Source organism: Pinus tabuliformis, chromosome J, assembly GCF_031772625.1.
Source record: "Pinus tabuliformis cultivar Carrire ecotype Pingquan chromosome J, CPIR1, whole genome shotgun sequence".
Classification (NCBI taxonomy): domain Eukaryota; kingdom Viridiplantae; phylum Streptophyta; class Pinopsida; order Pinales; family Pinaceae; genus Pinus; species Pinus tabuliformis.
The window spans coordinates 1,227,313,952-1,227,331,789 of NC_142295.1; the positions used below are offsets into that span (position 1 = coordinate 1,227,313,952).

The 17,838-nt window shown below is 40.6% G+C and overlaps 1 protein-coding gene across 4 annotated transcripts in view; it reads right to left on the reverse strand.

The window, feature by feature from the left end:
- LOC149231557 (uncharacterized) overlaps positions 1–17,838 on the reverse strand; it is a 311,618-nt gene that overhangs the window by 39,563 nt on the left and 254,217 nt on the right. For 3 of the 4 annotated variants that reach the window (XM_089376320.1, XM_089376318.1, XM_089376317.1), the window contains one exon: positions 11,750–11,844. In XM_089376320.1, the coding sequence (XP_089232446.1) occupies positions 11,750–11,844 (95 nt within the window). Of the gene's footprint in view, positions 1–11,719; positions 11,845–17,838 lie in introns of all 4 variants that reach the window. The other variant, XM_089376319.1, reaches the window with a different exon arrangement.

Genomic DNA, 17,838 nt, shown 5'->3' on the forward strand with positions numbered 1-17,838 from the left:
AATTTCCCCAAATATTTAAATATTTTGACGGATGAGATTAAAAGAAATTTTAATTTTCATCAATGATCGGGATTGCTTTGACGAGGATCACTCGAACTAGCCGTTGGAAGATTTATCTTTAAATAGGAGGTCATTTGTTAGTCGATTCATCCGACCTTTGAGTCATGTGCTTAACAAGAAGCTCTTGTGTAATCTTTTTTTGGATAATAAAGGAAGACTTTGGAGTTAAGTTTTGCTGGTGTTACTCTTCATGAGAATGTTGTAAGATGTTTTTTATTTCATGCATAATTTTTTCTAAAGCCATTGATGGTAGCTTCTGAAGAGTGATTTGAGTATAAGTATCTTGCTCAATTGTTGGGGTTTGAATAATAATTTAAATTTTGAACGTAATAGCAGGTATTTCTATTTGTCTAAGTTTTATTATTATTTTCTTGTTCTATTTTTAATGGCTGGATCGAGTTTTGCAAGGAAATCTTGAGTTGAAGGTCAGCGCCCCAGCCTACATAGTTGGTGCGATTAGCTCTGAATAGCGTTTTCGAAGAATGGGATCACATGTCGGCCAGATTGGGATCGCATGTGGGTTGATATGCAACAAGAGGAGATGAGGCGAGATTTGGTGAAGAGCACCATTAATGGTAGCAGTAGCAGCAGTGCGATGAAATAAGTAAAGGAAGAGGAAAATGCAACGCTCGCATCACAGAGGCAGTAGGAGCAGCGCAAGAAGAAGGACATTTCCAAAATCAAGTGCTTCAGATGTGGTGAGCTTGGCCACTACAACTCTCAATGTCCTCTCAGAAAGAAGGACAAGGGGGGGAAGTAGGATCAGCAAGTTGCATCCCCTGAGATCGACAACCTATCCTCTACATTAGAGGAAGAGTTTGCCATGATCACCGAGTTACCTCTAGGGGTGAGGCGGGGTGATTTGGTTTTGTAGCCCGATAGAGCTATAGGATGGATAGGATTCTTGAGGAGGTCCACCTCATGAATCACCACCACGCTACGGGAGCCCATAACATGCAATCGCAGATGGACCAGTGGCAGTTGGTGCAGTCAGGTGCCAGAGTGACAGATGCAGTAGCTAGTAACAATACAGATACTAGGCAGCGTAGTGCAGAGTTGGCAGCAGTGTAGTTGGCACAGAGCAGAGTCAGCTGCAGCGTAGAGGCTTCATTGACAATGTAGAGTCTAGCAGCAGTCAGGACTTGGGTGACAAATGCATCATACTGACCACAGTTGGTTCAATATTTTGGATGCTTTTCCATTGCAGTTGTTGCAGTTGCAGCAACAACAGTTGGAGAAGGTTGCAGTGCAGATGCAGTGTTGGTAGCAGTTCAGCAGGGCCAGCAACAGCACGGATGCAGAAATCAGAGTTGTGCAGTAGTTGGTGGGCAGTAGAGCTAGACATCAGCAACGTAACAGGAGGTGTTACAGAGACAGGGTGTTGCTTCAGTGGGTTGCAACGTTAGAACACATTCCTCCCTAAGAGGGAATGTTGATTTTTGTAGCGTCAGTTGTGTTCTAGCCACGGAATTTGGTGGAGGGGCTAGAATACATGTATTCTCCAAAACTCAGAAATCGTTTCTAGAAATTCCACCTAGAGACGACTTAATTAAAATATTTTTTTTTTTAATGGTGCCTAAGTCTAAACTTCGGAAAACTAATTAATTAAAGGATATTAATTAAGTCATGGTGAAATCTTCTAGAAGAAGACATGGATCAAGTTCTAGTTAATCTTAGCCATCGATTATGTTGTAATCTTGGCCTTTTAAGCCTCAACGAGAGATTATACGAAGAAATTCGATGGGGGTTGAAGAACACACCTAGAGCCACCGGGAATTCGATATTGTTGGGAAATCGAACTCCAAAGTAACAGCTATGAGTTGCCGAAGGCGAATCAGTAGTTTCGAAACAGTGATAGAGGGGCAGGTATAGTAAGGTCGGAAGGAAGTTTTTCCAGTCTGGTGAGCGCATAGAAGAGAGAAATCGTACTCCACAGAGGCTGACACAATGCAGAGAGGCAGAGCAGAGCTTCAAAGGGAGATCCGTATTTGTTGAGGAGAAGTCGAGTTTTAGAGGCAAAAGAGTGAGAGCCTGGAGAGCCAGAAGATTGAGTTTCCAGAGCAACAATTGATCAGCAAAGTGAGAAAGATGCTAGTCCCTGCATGCTGACATAGATCTGCGTAGGTTGATGCAGAGGCAGAAAGGGGCAATTCATCTTGAGCTAAGGTCAGTGTCGGATAACCGGTGGAAGTGAGATTTTTTTCACTAGACCTTTGTTAATTATTTTCTCCGCATGGATTGCTAGATGTGAGCATCCATAGTATTGTACTAAGATTTACTACTGCATAATAATAAAACCCTCAGCTGTTGCACCGGTTTTCCCGTATTGGGTTTTTTTGAAGACCTTTGTCCAAAAATAACGATGTATTATTGTGTGTGTGCATCTATTCTTCCAGTGTTTTTATTTCTTCCGCAGTATTTATTTTGTGAAGGCTGCAGTGTACATGTTTCGATATTTGCCGTAGAAAACTGCAAATAATTTGTTTAGTTAACTTAACAAATAGATGAAATATTATCAATTGTTGTAGTAGGATTCGGGGTCACCAAATTTTCACAATGAGAGTATGATATGTAGGATATAGCAATGAATACCCGCTTTATGTGGGGCAATTCATTGACCACCAAGTGTTGGGATAATCATGGGTTCCCAAATGATGTAAGGGGCCAATGTGAGGGGCCCTAGGAACCAGGGTGATGGCCATGATGATAGGGGTAGAGCTCATGTTTGGCTTTTGCCCACGTGCTATGTCCTAATTGTGAAAATTTCTGAATCTAACAAACCAGAAATCTTACTGCAGTAAACTGATTTGGATTAATGCAAACTAGAAATATTCAGAAAATATTAATGCAAATACATTGCAGCCTACACCACCATACAGATCAAGAACTGAAAAAAAATGAGACAATCACACTGTTGTCGCACAGAGTGTCTAAGCACCGCGACAACGCTCAGATCGGGGGCTGTCACCTTGATCTCCGATCTCTCTGTTTAAGGCGTCTCCCTACAACAAGCTAAGGGGGGTAGACCCTATGGACAAACGGGATGAAGGAGAACTAGCTGGGAATCAACCGGCTCGGGAGACACAGCGAGGCAAATCGAAAACTTGATTAAGACTTAGCGAGATTTAGAATTTGATTAGATTTTAAATGATTAATATCAGTGCCTTATGAAGTTGATGATCTCGCTAGATGAAATGAAAACCAAGTAATTGGTTAGCTGCTGCTTATAAAACAGAGATATAAAAAACTCTTTAACAATCGCTTGAAAATATTTGCAAAGTATCTAGCATGTAATGAGCATTAAATAATCCAAGAAATGACGATAGATTTTCTATAGATAAACAATGTCTTAGCAATTAAATTTCAAGAGATGCAAATGCTTTAATTAACCACGAAATTTAAAAGCTAACCAACTTTGATCCTAGAATTGAAAGATTATGCTCAATGACCCAAATCCAGGAAAATTTCACTGCCTTCAAATAGTTAATCTCTAGATATAAAAATTAAGCACACTTAACTATAGAAAAATGACAAATATTAATACCACGAAGGTCTACCTTTCAACTTTTAGCCTTAACACAAAAAGACACCAAGAAGAAATTTTAAATTGACACTTAACTTTTCCTTAGGTGAATTTTTTTGATATTTTAAGCAAGACTAAATGTGACAAAAATAAATCGACAAATAATTTTTTCGATTTGTTTTGTTTTTTGTTTTTTTAAATGATAAAAATCAAAGTCAAAAATAAAAATAAAATTGAATTTTTAGAATTTTTTTAGAGTTATTTATTTATTTATGATTTATTAATTTCAAATGAAACGACTATCATAAAATCAAAATATATGAAAACTAATCTACCTACACCCTAACTATAATAATATACAAAATTAAACTAAAAAAACACCTAACTTAACAAAACCCTAAAAAAAAATAAAAAAAATATATATCTAAAAAATAATACCTGACTTATAACTTAACGCATGTACATAAAATGAAACCAAATCAAAAGGATTTCAAATGTTTTTATTTAATGTTGTTTGCTGTGTAGGAGAACGCAGGTTTGCATGGCGAAGGGAGGAGTGACTCGATGGAGGGGAGGTTGAGTTTGCTCGACAGCGGAAGACGCAACGAGGAGCAGGGACGACAGAGAGATGGGAGCGTGGAGATGGTTGAAGGTGACTGCGTGAAGTTGGATGACGACAAGGGCTTGGCTGCGATGAAGAGTGGATGAGGGAATAGCTGCAGATGTGGAGCGTTGAAAGCCGTAGGTATAGAAGGATGTGAGAATGAGCAGTTACGTGAGAAGATCGCCGGAAAGATGAAGACTGCGTGGAATGGACTGCGATAAAGTTGAGGACGCTAGAGGGATGGCTGGAGCAATGGGTAATGGCAGGGCTGTGATTTCCTTGCAGATGGATGCTGGAGGAGCTTGCCGCGTGGAGATGAACCGGCAGCAGATTTGCGTGGAGAAAAGAGAGACACCCAGGCTTCCTTGTGTTTGCAGGTTCAATGAGCACGTAGAGAAGAGCGTGGAGCAGCTCAGGACTTCGATGAGCAGGAGACTGCGTGAGGGTCTTAGTAGCGTTAAGGGAATGAAAGGTTGGGAATATGCCTGTGGATTTGACAGCTATGGAAGGGAGAAGGTTTCAACGCAAGCCCAATAGGATGAGATATTGGGGATTTACTGGGAGAAGCGAGGATTTTACACGATTTGCTTCAAAAAAATTTCGAAATTTTCCTGCAAAAAATGAAACCCCAGGTAGCAACAGACGTGGCCCAGAAAACCCTCAATTTTTTTTTTTTTTCCAGATCTGAAATAAATACCCCTGTAAGAGCTGATTCTGAGGCCAAATCTTACCCTCCAAGGCCTAGATCTGGCTTCAAACAAGAATTCCCCTTCAGATCTGCAACCTGTGATGACAAAGACAAAACACCCAGAAAGAATATAAACTCAAAAAAACCCCAAAAACCTAGCTAAATAATTACAGTAATTACAAACTGAAGGTTCTAAGTAGCTAGATTTATCATTATGCCACAAATATTTTAAAATTCTAGATTTAAAGGGAGGTGCTTCACCCAAAACCCTTCATGCATCAACAATGAAATTTCTAATGATAAGCCCGAGATTCAATCAAGTTGGGCTGTTCAGAAAATGCTGATCGGGAGTTGGCTAGTCCAACTGAAAACTTCTCCGAACGCCCGATGATCTCAAAATCAGGGATTCCCTGCACAACTCAACTCAACCAGTAACGTAGAGGCAGAAAACGACAATAAAATTCAGACTTAATGGAGATACCTGCCATTATATTCAAAATTTAAACTACCATTCAAACCATAGTGCTCAAGCAAGATACTTGTGCGTAAACCACTCTCCATAAAGCTATCATCAATGGCTGAAAAGGAGATCTATGCATGAAAATAAAACATCTTACAACATTTCCACGACGAATAACACCAGCAGAAATTAACCCCAAAGTCTTTCTTTATTGCACATGAAAAACGATTACAAGAGAGCTTTCACTTAGCACACGACCCCAAGATCGAATGAATCAACTTACAACTGACCTCCTATTTAAAGACAAATCTTCCAACAGCTAGTTCGAGTGATCCTTGTCAAAGCGATCTCGACCGTTGATGAGGATCAAAATTTCTTTTAATCTCATCCATCAAAATTTTAAATATTGAGGAAATTTCGAAATGATCAATTAAATGCATTTTAATTAATTCAAAAATTAAATGTTTGAATTAGTTTCCTCAAAATTTTGACTTGGACTTAACCCAAGGGACCAAGGGCATAAAATTTAGAAAAATAATCATTTAACCTTAGTCCTTGGACCTTTTAAATTTTTTTTTTTTTTTTTAAAGGACCCTCGAATTTAGCCTTTGGAAAATTTAAATCTACCTAGGACCTAGGACTTATGAGGGGATAAATTATTTTTCTAACCCTCAAGACATTTTACATCATGATTTTTACATGTTTACATCTCAAGGGGGGAAACCCAGTTCTGCGACACGAACATAATCTAGTAGATCAAGCAATTTCTAATAAAATAACCTAACCAAATAGCTAGGATTATTCCCAAATCACTTTTACATAGACTCGATCTAACACATTAGGACTCCCCTAAGATTCTAATGACAAAATCCATTTCGGCTTTGGGGTAAGGCTGAAGGAAAACTCTGCCAATCATGGATCAGTGAGACAAAAAACCTTCCGGAATGTAGATCATCACCAGAAAATTAGGTTTACCTAGGCAATTACATACATGACACGGATTTGCTGAGATTATTTACAATTTACAAATGCAGACTGGGTTTACAATATAACATGACCAGGCTGATGATGATAATCGAATGGCACGGACATGTTGATCAAGCGCTATCCCTTTTGCGAAAAAAGGGAGTTTACTGCTATGGGTCGTTGACACATAGTGGTCAACACACACAAAGGACACACTTATTTTTGGACTAAACGTCCCAGGAAAAACCTAGTGTGGGAAAATCGGTGCAGCAGATATGAGAGTTTTATTATTAAGAAGATTTTTGAATACAACTAGGGTGCCAGATCTGGCTCACCCAAAAGAGAATAAACCCGACAGGAGTACCTCTATCCGGAGACAGATATTTTGGCGAATCCAGCAACTAGATGAACAAACCCTACAGATAACTGTGTTGTCCCCAGTGTTGTGCAACAATGGTTGCTCACTGCTCTGTGCTGGAACTGTGTCACCTCCTCTAGGAGTTGCGTCACCCTCCCAGTAAGCCTTCCTCGCTCAAAAATCGATATGTTGAACTGCTGCTTGATCTGCCTCACTGAATCCCCAACACTGCCTCTAAGTGACTGCGTCAGTTCCTCTAGCCTCTGCGTCACCCTTTTGGAGTTGCGATGTCTCTCCCTGGTGCTGTGTTGCCTCTTTTCTATGTATTCTCGGCCTTGGACTGAAGTCCCTCTACCAAACTGTCCCTCTCTGCACTAGAAGTTTACTCCAAAATTCTCAGCAAACCACGCCCCAGAATTTCGAATTAGCTTTAGTGTTGCTCTCTCTGTGTGTGTTCTCCAACTAACCCAAAGCCTCCTTTTATACTTTTCCTGTTGAGAAATCAACAGTGGCGATCTAAGCTCTAATCAACGGCTAAGATTAAATTAGACTTGATCCTCGTCTCTTAGAAGCTTCTCACCCATATTTTCATTAATACCCATTAATATTTTAATTTTCCTAAGTTTAGACTTAGGAAACCTATTAAAAATATTAATTATTTTAATAAAATACAATCCGGGTGGAATTTCTCCAAATGATTTCTGAGTCTTGGAGAACTCATGTGTTCTAGCCTCTCCACAAAACTTCAGAGCTCGAGCACATCTGATGCTACCCAAAAATCAACACTCCCTCTTAGCGAGGAATGTGCTCTAGCAATACTTCCCAGCAGAAGTATTGCACTGATCCACGACATTGGTCCTCTGCGCTGTTGATGCTCGACCTGCTGCCCCTCATCCACTGCGCCGCTGCAATCTGTACTGTTGCCCATGACACTGCCACTGTCACTTCTGCATCAGTACTCATGCTGCGCATAGCACTACCACTGCTAACTGCTGCATTGTAACTCAGTTGTTGAGAAGTAAGAAACTGAAAAGCCACCCAAAAGTTGACATGTTGATCAGTCTAGATGCCCCTTGACGCTAAAGCTACCTTTGCTTCTAATTTGTGTTGTCCCTCTGATGCTACTGCACTGTTGTTGTATCTACTCGGTGCCTCCCGCACTGCTGCAACACTCCACTGCGCTGCTTCAGACTTTGGCACTCTAGCTCTACCACTGTTGCTCCATCATCCCTCACACCAATTGACTCTCGTCATTTGCTACTGTCATTAAGGGCTCCCGTAGCCATATGTGATCCAAGAGTTTGGGCACCTCAAGGATCCTGCTCTTTATGTAGTCCTCCCGACTATAGTTCAATATCGCCCCACCTCTTCTCTAGAGGTGCATGAGCACTCATGGCGCAATCCTCATCGTCCTCTTTGTCAGCTTGCACTGGAGCAGCCTTTGAGTCAGACTTCTCTTCTTTGCCCTTCTTCCGAGGGCATTGCGTGGCAAAATGACCCATTTCTCCACATCTGAAGCATCTGACTTTGGATATGTCCTTTTTCTTTCTCTTTTGCTGCCCTTGCTGTCTCGCTGATGCGAGAGCCGCATCCTCCTCTTCCTCCTTCTTGACTCTGATCCCTTTGCTGTTGCTTCCCGCCTTGGTCAACTGTCTGATCTCTTCCTGTCGAAGAGCTGCCCACATCTCCTCCCAACTGGGAAGAGAAGCCCTGCCCAAGATGCTTTGGACAAAGGTTTCCCAGTCTTCAGTGACTGCATTTAGGGCAATCCTGACCATAAATTCAGCATCTGGTGCAGACCCTACAGAAGTTAGCTGGTCACGGATCCTTTGTAACCTGAGAAGGAAGGGATCAATTTCTTCTCCCTTCTGCATCTGAAATTATCTCAGCTGACTCTCAAGCAACATCTTCCGCTGAACGGAAATTCCCTCGTACAATGTGGTCAAGGCTTCCCACATTTCCCTTGCTGTGTCTTTCTCAACAATATGTGGGATCACATGATCCTTGACCCTGTTTAAGATCATGCGCTTTTCTTTTGCCTGAGCCTCCTCGTACTTCTTGAGAGGATCAACATCAACTGGAACAACAATCGTCTTCAAGGCATAATCTTTGATGCGATTTTTATCCAAAACCACCAGGATCCTGTCCTTCTAGATGACGAAGTTGGATGCTCCATCCAACCTGTCCGATCCCTCAGTCCGTTAACAACCATCTCTGCTCAAACGAATGTCAAACTAGTTCTCTCCTCCCTCTTTCACTACTGCCCCAACAAAACTCGGATCTAGATTTTTTTGGCACTGGAAATCCTCTAAGAAACAAGCTCCCTTTGAATTTCGATTTCCTTCATGGAAATCCTTCTGCCAACCACTGTTGAACCACCACTCTTTGATCTCTCTTTGTTGCTACTTAGCACTGGATCTAGATTTCTTGGCAAGAAATCTTTTGAGGGAATGATTTCCTCTACTTCGCTTCTGCCCCACTAGGTATTGTTTTGCACCAATAGAATCAGCACCCCACCAGCAACTCAAGATGAAATTTGCGTTGCTCCTCTAGCCACGGCAACCGGAAAAAATGAGACTCAACGGTCTTTGTGTTGTCCTCTACAGCAACAACGTCACCCAATTAGGCTGACGCAGGCTCTGCGTGAGCCTCCCTTTGTGATTGTGTCACCCCTCCTCTGCTTTCTTGGCCAGAAACTGTGTCGCTTATGAGGACAACTATCTTCACACACAAATTTTCCTCTGTCCTTTCGTTGATGGCTTCAGTCCCCCTTGATCTGTAATCGCTCTAATACCATGTGAAAATTTCTTAATCTAACAAACCGAAAATCCTACTGTATTAAATTGATTTGCATTACCTACTTGTGTTCTTCATTTAACATGTTATCTTCATAAAATTTCAGAAACTATTAATGCAAATACACTACAGCTTACACCACCATACAGATCAAGAACTAAAAAATAAATGAGACAATCACATAAAGGACACACTTATTTTTGGACTAAACGTCCCTGGAAAAACCCAATGTGGGAAAATCGGTGTAGCAGATATGAGGGTTTTATTTTTAGCAGATTTTTGAATACAACTAGGGTGCCAAATCCAGCTCACCCAACAAAGAATAAACCCAGCAGAAGTACCTCTATCCAGAGACATATTTTGGCAAATCGAGCAACTCGATGAACAAACCCCACAGATGACTGCATTGTCCCCAGTGTTGTGTAGCAATGGTTGCTCCCAGCGCTGCGCTGGAACTGCGTCACCTCCTCTAGGAGCTGCATCACCCTCCCAGTGAGCCTTCCTAGCTCAGAAATCGATATGTTGAACCGTTGCTCGATCTGCCTCACAGACTCCCCAGCGCTGCCTCTAAATCACTGTGTCATCTCCTCTAGCCTCTGCGTCACCCTTCTAGAGTTGCGTTGTCTCTCCCTAGTGTTGTGCTGCCTCTCTGCTATGTATTCTCGACCTTGGACTGAAGTCCCTCTGCAGAACTGCCCCTCTCTGCACAAGAAGCTTACTTCGAAAATCTCAACAAACCATGCCCCAAAATTTTGAATTAGCTCCAGTGCTGCTCTCTCTGTGTGTGTTCTCCAACTGACCCCGAGCCTCCTTTTATACTTTTCTTGTTGAGAAACCAACAGTCGTGATCTAATCTCTAATCAACAGCGAAGATTAAATTAGATTTGATCCTCATCTCTTAGAAGCTTCTCACCCATATTTTCATTAATACCCACCCATATTTTCATTAATACCCATTAATATTTTAATTTTCCTAAGTTTAGACTTAGGAACCCCATTAAAAATATTAATTATTTTAATAAAATACAATCTCGGTGGAATTTCTCCAAACGATTTTCGAGTCTTGGATATCTCAGGTGTTCTAACCCCTCCACAAAATTTCGGAGCTAGAGCACATCCGATGCTACCCAAAAAATCAACACCAATGGTCTTTTGAGAGTGGCTGAATTATGCTTTTTTTTCTTTTAGCTGCATCAACCTCCAGGGCATCATTCCAAGCATAACCCAAAGTGTGGACAAGGGGAGGGGAAAGCTAACTCCTTGTGGACTCAATGGATAAATGTGGACCTGGATGGGAAATATGGTGAATTGAGTTATAATGAGCAGAGGGGAGTGATGTATATGGTGTCAGGAAGCGGGACCACACAACCAAAATTGAGGTTTCCCATGTAGTGCCACCCCTAAAGCTAGTGGCAAATAAAGGAGATCCCATGAGACTAGGATACAAGGTTAACCATCAAATTGGACAGAGGAGACAAGAGTACATACCAAGTCCACTCTTTCCGCCGACTCCCCCCACTAATCCATGCCCAAAAGTGTCCACGATAAGTAAACAAATATATCCAACTACACAATGAAAAGCCATACCTTCGGGGTTGGAAGGTCCACCTTCAAACATACAATCATGACAAATGGGTGAGGGGTGGAGATAATGGCACATCGAGCTATCTGGTGGCTGCAAGGGGCTGTTGGCCATCAACTAAGAACTATCTAGGAGAAAAAATTTCTCCTATGGATACTACCCACAGGTGGTGGGTAAGACACACTTCTTTTACAAGAGAGACATGGGTGTGTGTGACAAATTGTCGTCCTAAATTTGGCTTCCCTATATTTATATGAGGGCAACCAAGTGGACAACCATCATTTATAATAATTATACTAATCTAGCTTACCTACTTAACGAACTTATGTTCATCACAAGAGCATGCATAGTGCAGTCTCAACACACGTAGTAATTTGAACATAAGGTAAGATTTTCCCGATTTCCAGCAAAAAAAAGACCCCACGGGCTATGAAAAGATGTTAGCAAATCAGAAGAGTTATAACTTGGATTCATAAGGTATGGTGTAGGTCTCATAAAATTATTTTTTCATTTCATATCTTCGTTGGCATGCATTTATTAATATACTATGCCTTTATTTTTATCCACATCTGAACTCATTCCAAGGTTTAGTAAAGAAAATATCCAATTGACTAGGAAAAACAGCCTATTTATCTTTGAGAATGACTGAGATAGCTGAATGTAGACTATCTGCAAATCTTACTAAGATGCTTTCAAAGGTGTGTGTCTTTACTCATATGGGTGGTTCGCTTTAACATGTGTCGAGAGAGCATTGAACAAAGATTCTCGTGTTTTGATCAGAAGAAGAACTTCTGTGTCAGACACAACCTGTCAAAACTCAACACATTGACATATCAGATTAATCTCTATGCACACTGACAAAAACAATTTTCTTGAACAATGCTGCCAACTAGAATCTAGAAATTAATCCTAGTTCTTGCAAAAGACTAAACAACTGGATTTACAATTTCATACCATTGACAAGCAATAATCAAATCAACCCTTTTGCCAACATATCAGTATGTTGTATTAGCTTCATCTAATTATAAAATTTCACACTGAAATTTAGGAATGTCATCCAACTTCGAATGATGCAAAAAAAGAATCCATACTTTAGGTTTCTTGTCTGAACGTTCTTTTGTGGGACAATGCCCTAACTATTTGACATATTTCATTTCTTTTAGGACTATCACATCCAAGAAACTTTAAAAAGTGATAACTGCAGCAGAAAAAAACATTTAAACAATTAAGAGAAAATATTCAACAAAGAAAAATACCAGCAGGGCACAAACCCTTGATTTCGAAGATATTTTATAGAAATACATCAAGTTCCATCAATGTTCAATGAAGTATTTGCAGGAAGATTAATCTTCTCAATGCATGCATTCATGAAATGGTACAATAAAGCATGACATAAACTACTTTGCAAACCTAAACATGAACTTAAAGATAAACTCAACCAACAAGATAACAAATGTGGATGGACCAGACTCAAAAACCCAAAGCAACAAAGCATGCTACATACAGATAACAAAGAGTTTAGGACACACCCTTAACATTAGCCCATGGTTCAAAGTTCAAACTTCAGATTTCAGCCAGATCTGAGACCATTATTTTTGGGTCAAGTTTTGGGCAGTCTGTTTTCAGCAGGCAGATGTTATTTCAGACGGGTGATTATCTTTTTAAGTACCCAGTATGGCATAGAGTATCAGTGCAAAATACTAAGCCATTCTGAGCACTTTCATATTTCAAAGGCCAGTTACATTTTGACACTTGTCGGAGTGACATTTGAACTCCAACTCACCGTTATTTTGGTTAAGAGATGAAGCAATACACTAGATAAGGATTCCCATGACTCGTTGAGGGTTCTGCCTACTATTTTTGGCTAGATACAGGAGTGCCCACTTTCTTCGATTGACATTGTTCATTTTGAGCCAATTCTAATTACTATTCTTGGTTCCTATTACCCACCTGTGTGGATAACCCCTAGGAGAAAACATTTCTCCCATTGTTCAGCTTGCCAGCCAGCAGCCCTATATTGATCCACATATAGCTAGCATCAAATGCCTCTCATTCATGCTCCGGATGTGAAAATTCCAAACTGGAATCCTATTGCAGCAACATGAAATTATTCTCCTAATTGTAAGTTAATTTAACAATTTATTTGTTGTTTGCTATGGAAAACACTGGGAACTGAATAAATCACACTGCAATCTACACAATTAAAATTGCAGAAGAATAAACGCTGGAAGAAATGCTAGCACACACACATAAAAATAACACAATTATTTTAGGATAAAAGTCCCCGGGAAAACCCAACTTGGGAAAACCAGTGCAGTAGTTGAGGGTTTTTATTATTAAGTAGCAGTGAAATAATCTGAGTACAATCTGGATGTCGAATATTGGCGATCCTGCAAAGAAAATACTGGCAAAAATCTAGTAAGGAATTTTCCTCACCCCACAGGCAAATTCGGGCTCTGACAGCAGCTCTAAGTGAGCCGTCCAAACTGCCTTTGCGCAAGCTCTGCATCACCCTAGCGCAGTCCCTTCTGAGCTCAGTGTGAATCAGCCTCTCCTCAAGCCGTCTAGTCCACTATAGTCTGGGAAAATGTCTCTCCTGGCCTCCAGAACCTCTGACCAGCTTCTGGCACTAAAACTTGTCTTTCCCCAACAGAATCAAAACTGCCTCTAAAGGCTACTGTGCTGCCCCAACGTCAGCCTCTCTCTGGATCGTCTACCTCTACATATGTACTCGCCGGATCTGGAAATCTTCCTCCGGCGTCACTGTCTTTGCCCCTCTCTCACTACTTCGATCTCTAGCTCTCACTCTCTCTCTAGCAACTGACTTCTGCTACTCTAGAAATCGATCTGCTCAGAAATCAAGCCTCTCAAGTGTCTTCTCCATCACCACATCAACCTCCTCTTATAATCCTCTGTTGGAGCACCAACGGCCAAGATTTAAAACATAATTGATGGCTAGGATCATCTCTAGATCAATCCGTGTGAGTTTCTAGATGATTTACGCCTTGACTTAATTAATATTGATTAATTAACCATATTCCCTAAATTTAGACTTATAAAATATTTAAAAATTGGTTAGAAATCTAATTAAGTCATTTCTAGGCAGAATTTCCAGAAACAATTTTTAGGTTTTGGAGATCTCATGTATTCTAGCCTCTCCACCAAATTCTGAGGCTAGAATACATCCGATGCTACAAAAACTAACACCGGTATTTACATCTAGCCTGCTCATCTGATAAAAGTTGCTCAACATATGTGAGGTACATTAACCATTTTTGTATTCAAGTGCTTTCAATTAATGTTTAAGGACATTCTAGTATGGATCATAAGTTGAACTGGATAATAGACCACTTTTAGTTATACTCTTGTTTCCATGCTTCACGTTGATAGTTATCAATTGACCCGAGTCTAGTGTGACCTTCTTTGAGGCATTTCTCTCATTGTCTAGGAGGGACACGAAAGTTTTGATTGATGTTGTGTGTCTATGGTAATCCATACTTACCATCTCCCATCTCTCCCTTGTATCCACATCCCATCTTCAATTGATTGCTACTTGTCACTAGTATTGGTTCCCCATCTTCCATTGTTGAGAAATCAATGTACTTGTAGATTAGGGTTGATTCTTCTTACTTGATAATTACTTGTGAGTATTTGTTGGCTTTTATTACTTAATTAGGTCTTCTTCATCAAGTAATTACTAAAACATAAAATGCATGAAGATCACAAGAACACAAGATATAGGCTCCAAGCCAGGGCAAAACCCCACAAGGGGCTAAACCATAGGTGCAGGAATTCCCCCCCCAAGGATCTGGAGGCAGAACTGCGTCCCGTACGGATCTGCCATCGATCCTTCGACGGAACCGCGGATCCAAAATTTGAATCCGCGGTTCTGCCTTTTTTTGGCGATTCCCAGAAAATTCAATGTTGGGGGCACGATCCGCGGATCCGGAAAGGATTGAGTGCGGATCTGTGGAGGTTCAGCTATGTATCCACCACGGATCACGAGCAGATCCGAGAGAAGGTGGACAATTCACACGGTTTCGCGAGGCTTTTTTTGTTTTTGTTTTGGAAATTTTGAATTGTTATGTGAGGAAATACACTTTCCAAATACTCCCAAGGTGCCCCTTGATGCTCCCAAGACGCTTCCTAGATGCTCCCTAATGGTAATGTTAAATTCTTTAAGTAAAAGTGACTTTCTCCATTATCTTTCATATCCATCCTTTTACTTCAATTTTTAACATTAGCATGAAATGACTCAAGGATGTTTGAGAATGGTTCCAACCTCATTAGACTTCATGAGAAAATAGAATTTCATATCCCATTCAAAATTCGGCAGACTTAACAGTTTTCAGGATCAATGGGATTGTGGCATTTCATTGGATTATATCATGTATGAGGGCATGTGATTGGCATTTAATCAAGAGCACCAAGCCCTATATGTACCCCAGTGTTGGTGTTGTTGATTGTTGAACTCCTTTGTCATGGCCTTAGCAATTATGTACCCTTCACTCAAGTCAAAATCATTGATCAGGCATGTTAAGCTTTCTCTACCATATTATAAGGCTTGGATTAGGCTGTTTGATCAAAATTATGCAATGTTGACTAATATCCCTATAGAATTCAAGTAGAGGCAAAGGCTAGACAAGAGAAGAGGAATCTAGCTTCTAGATGGTCAATGTTGGAATAATTAATCGTTGATGTACAATGGATGCCATATCTATCTTATTTTATGTAAAAATATGAATGTTTTCATGTTTTCTACAACTAATTTGGTATTTTGGATGTTTTTTAATATAAATGCAAAAAAATATAAAATATACATATATATAGTAGATGCTTCGCTTTAGCCCCAAGGGTTAGCTCAACTGGTCGAGTCCCCGTTGTTAAGTACCTCGCCGATCGGGAGGTCATAGGGTCAATTCTCCTCGACGCCCTTGGGGTTAGGCCCTACTAGTCTGGCCGACGGGCTTTAAAAGATTCCCTTCAGGGTTGATCTGCCCAGATTTTTCCAAGGGAAAAAAAGTAGACGCTTTGCTTCTTAGATTTTTGGGAAATGACGCTTTTGCGTCCCCACTTCCAAAAAATGCCCCCGCTTCGTCCCCGCTTTGTGCAACATTGGGCTAAACCCAAACAACTTCTCTTCTTATAGAATTAGATCAAAGTGAGACACCAAGAACCAAAGACCAAGACCAAGACCAAGACCTCCACAAGCACCAATTTAGCCCTCCTTCAGAACCTTCCTCAAACAATTCAAAGTCCACAAAGTCAACGCTAGTCAAACTTCATCAAATTTGGTCAAACTCAGAATTTCAACTCTGTTGCACCCATTTTTTCACAATTCCATGGAAGCAGTTGTGCCAATTTTTTCAAAGATCAGAATCGTTAGCTAGCAACTTATTATGTCATTATAAACCCAATTTCTGCAAATTGTAATGTAAATGGTGCTAGTATGGTCATTTAATTATGTAACAACCTAAGTAAGCCTATGATTTTGACAACAAATTTCATCCTAGGAGGTTTTTCGTTTGATCGATCTATGTGTGTTTTTTGTTACTTTTTGTAGCATCGAATGTGTTCTAGCTACGAAATGTGGTGGAGAGGCTAGAATGCATGCGATATCTAAAACCCATAAATCGTTTTTGGAAATTCCACCTATAGATGACTTAATTAGATTAATAACCTATTTTTTAATGTTTCCTAAGTCTAAAGTTAGGAAAACGTATTAATTAATCAAAATTAGTTAAGTCAAGGTGAGAATAGTCTAGAAACTCACACAGATCGACTTCAAGATGCTCCAAGTCCTTGATTAAGATTTAATTTTGGACGTTGGAGTCCCAACACAAGATTATAACAAGAAGTCGATGGGAACTTGGAAAATACACTTCAACAACTCGATTTCCTTGGCAAATCGATTTCCAGAGAGCAACAACAGTTGTCAGAGAGCCAGAGATCGAAGCACGGACAGTGAGGCTAGAGGAAGTTTTCCAGATCCAGGAAGTACTTTTGCAGAGAAGACGAGATTTCTCCAGGAGGTTGCGCAGAGCCTCAAGAAGGCAGCTCAATTTGCTGAAGAGGGCAAACGTTTTTCAGTTCCAATGTTGATTTGGGGTAGCATCGGATGTGCTCTAGCCATGAAATTTGGTGGAGAGGCTAAAACACATGAGATCTCCAAGACCGAGAAATGGTTTGGGCAGATTGTATCCAGTTTGGGAGATATTAAAATAATTAATATTTTTAATAGAGTTCCTAAGTCTAAACTTAGAAAAAATAAAATATTAATGGGTATTAGTATAAAACTGGGTTGGAAGGTTCCAAAAGTCATGGATCAAGCCAAATCTAATCTTAGCCATTTGATTAGAGATGTAATCTCGGTCGTTGAAGGACCAACAGGAAAAGTATAAGAGAACGCTTGAGGGTCAATTGAAGAATACACCAGAGTGATCAGTAATTCGATATACTAGAGCGGGGTTGCTAAGTAAAGTCGAATCAGTGATCAGCAGCGAGGGGCAGTGAATACTAGACAGAGAGGCAAAGATAGTGCTAAGTGACCAGCGCAGAGGCAGAGAGGCAGATGTAGAAGCCAGAGCAGGCCACGCAAAGCCCAGCAGAGACAATGCAGAGGCCAGAGGGCCTGCGTCATCCATGCAAAAGGAAACAAGAGTGACGCAGAGGGTCCCAAAGGCTACACAGTGCCTCAGAAGGCTGATGCAGAGGGTTTTGAGGCTAATGCAGAGGCCAGGAGGGCTATCATAGTACTTTATTGTTGTTGGAGAGGGTTTCGTGGGGCAGGTTTTCTGAATA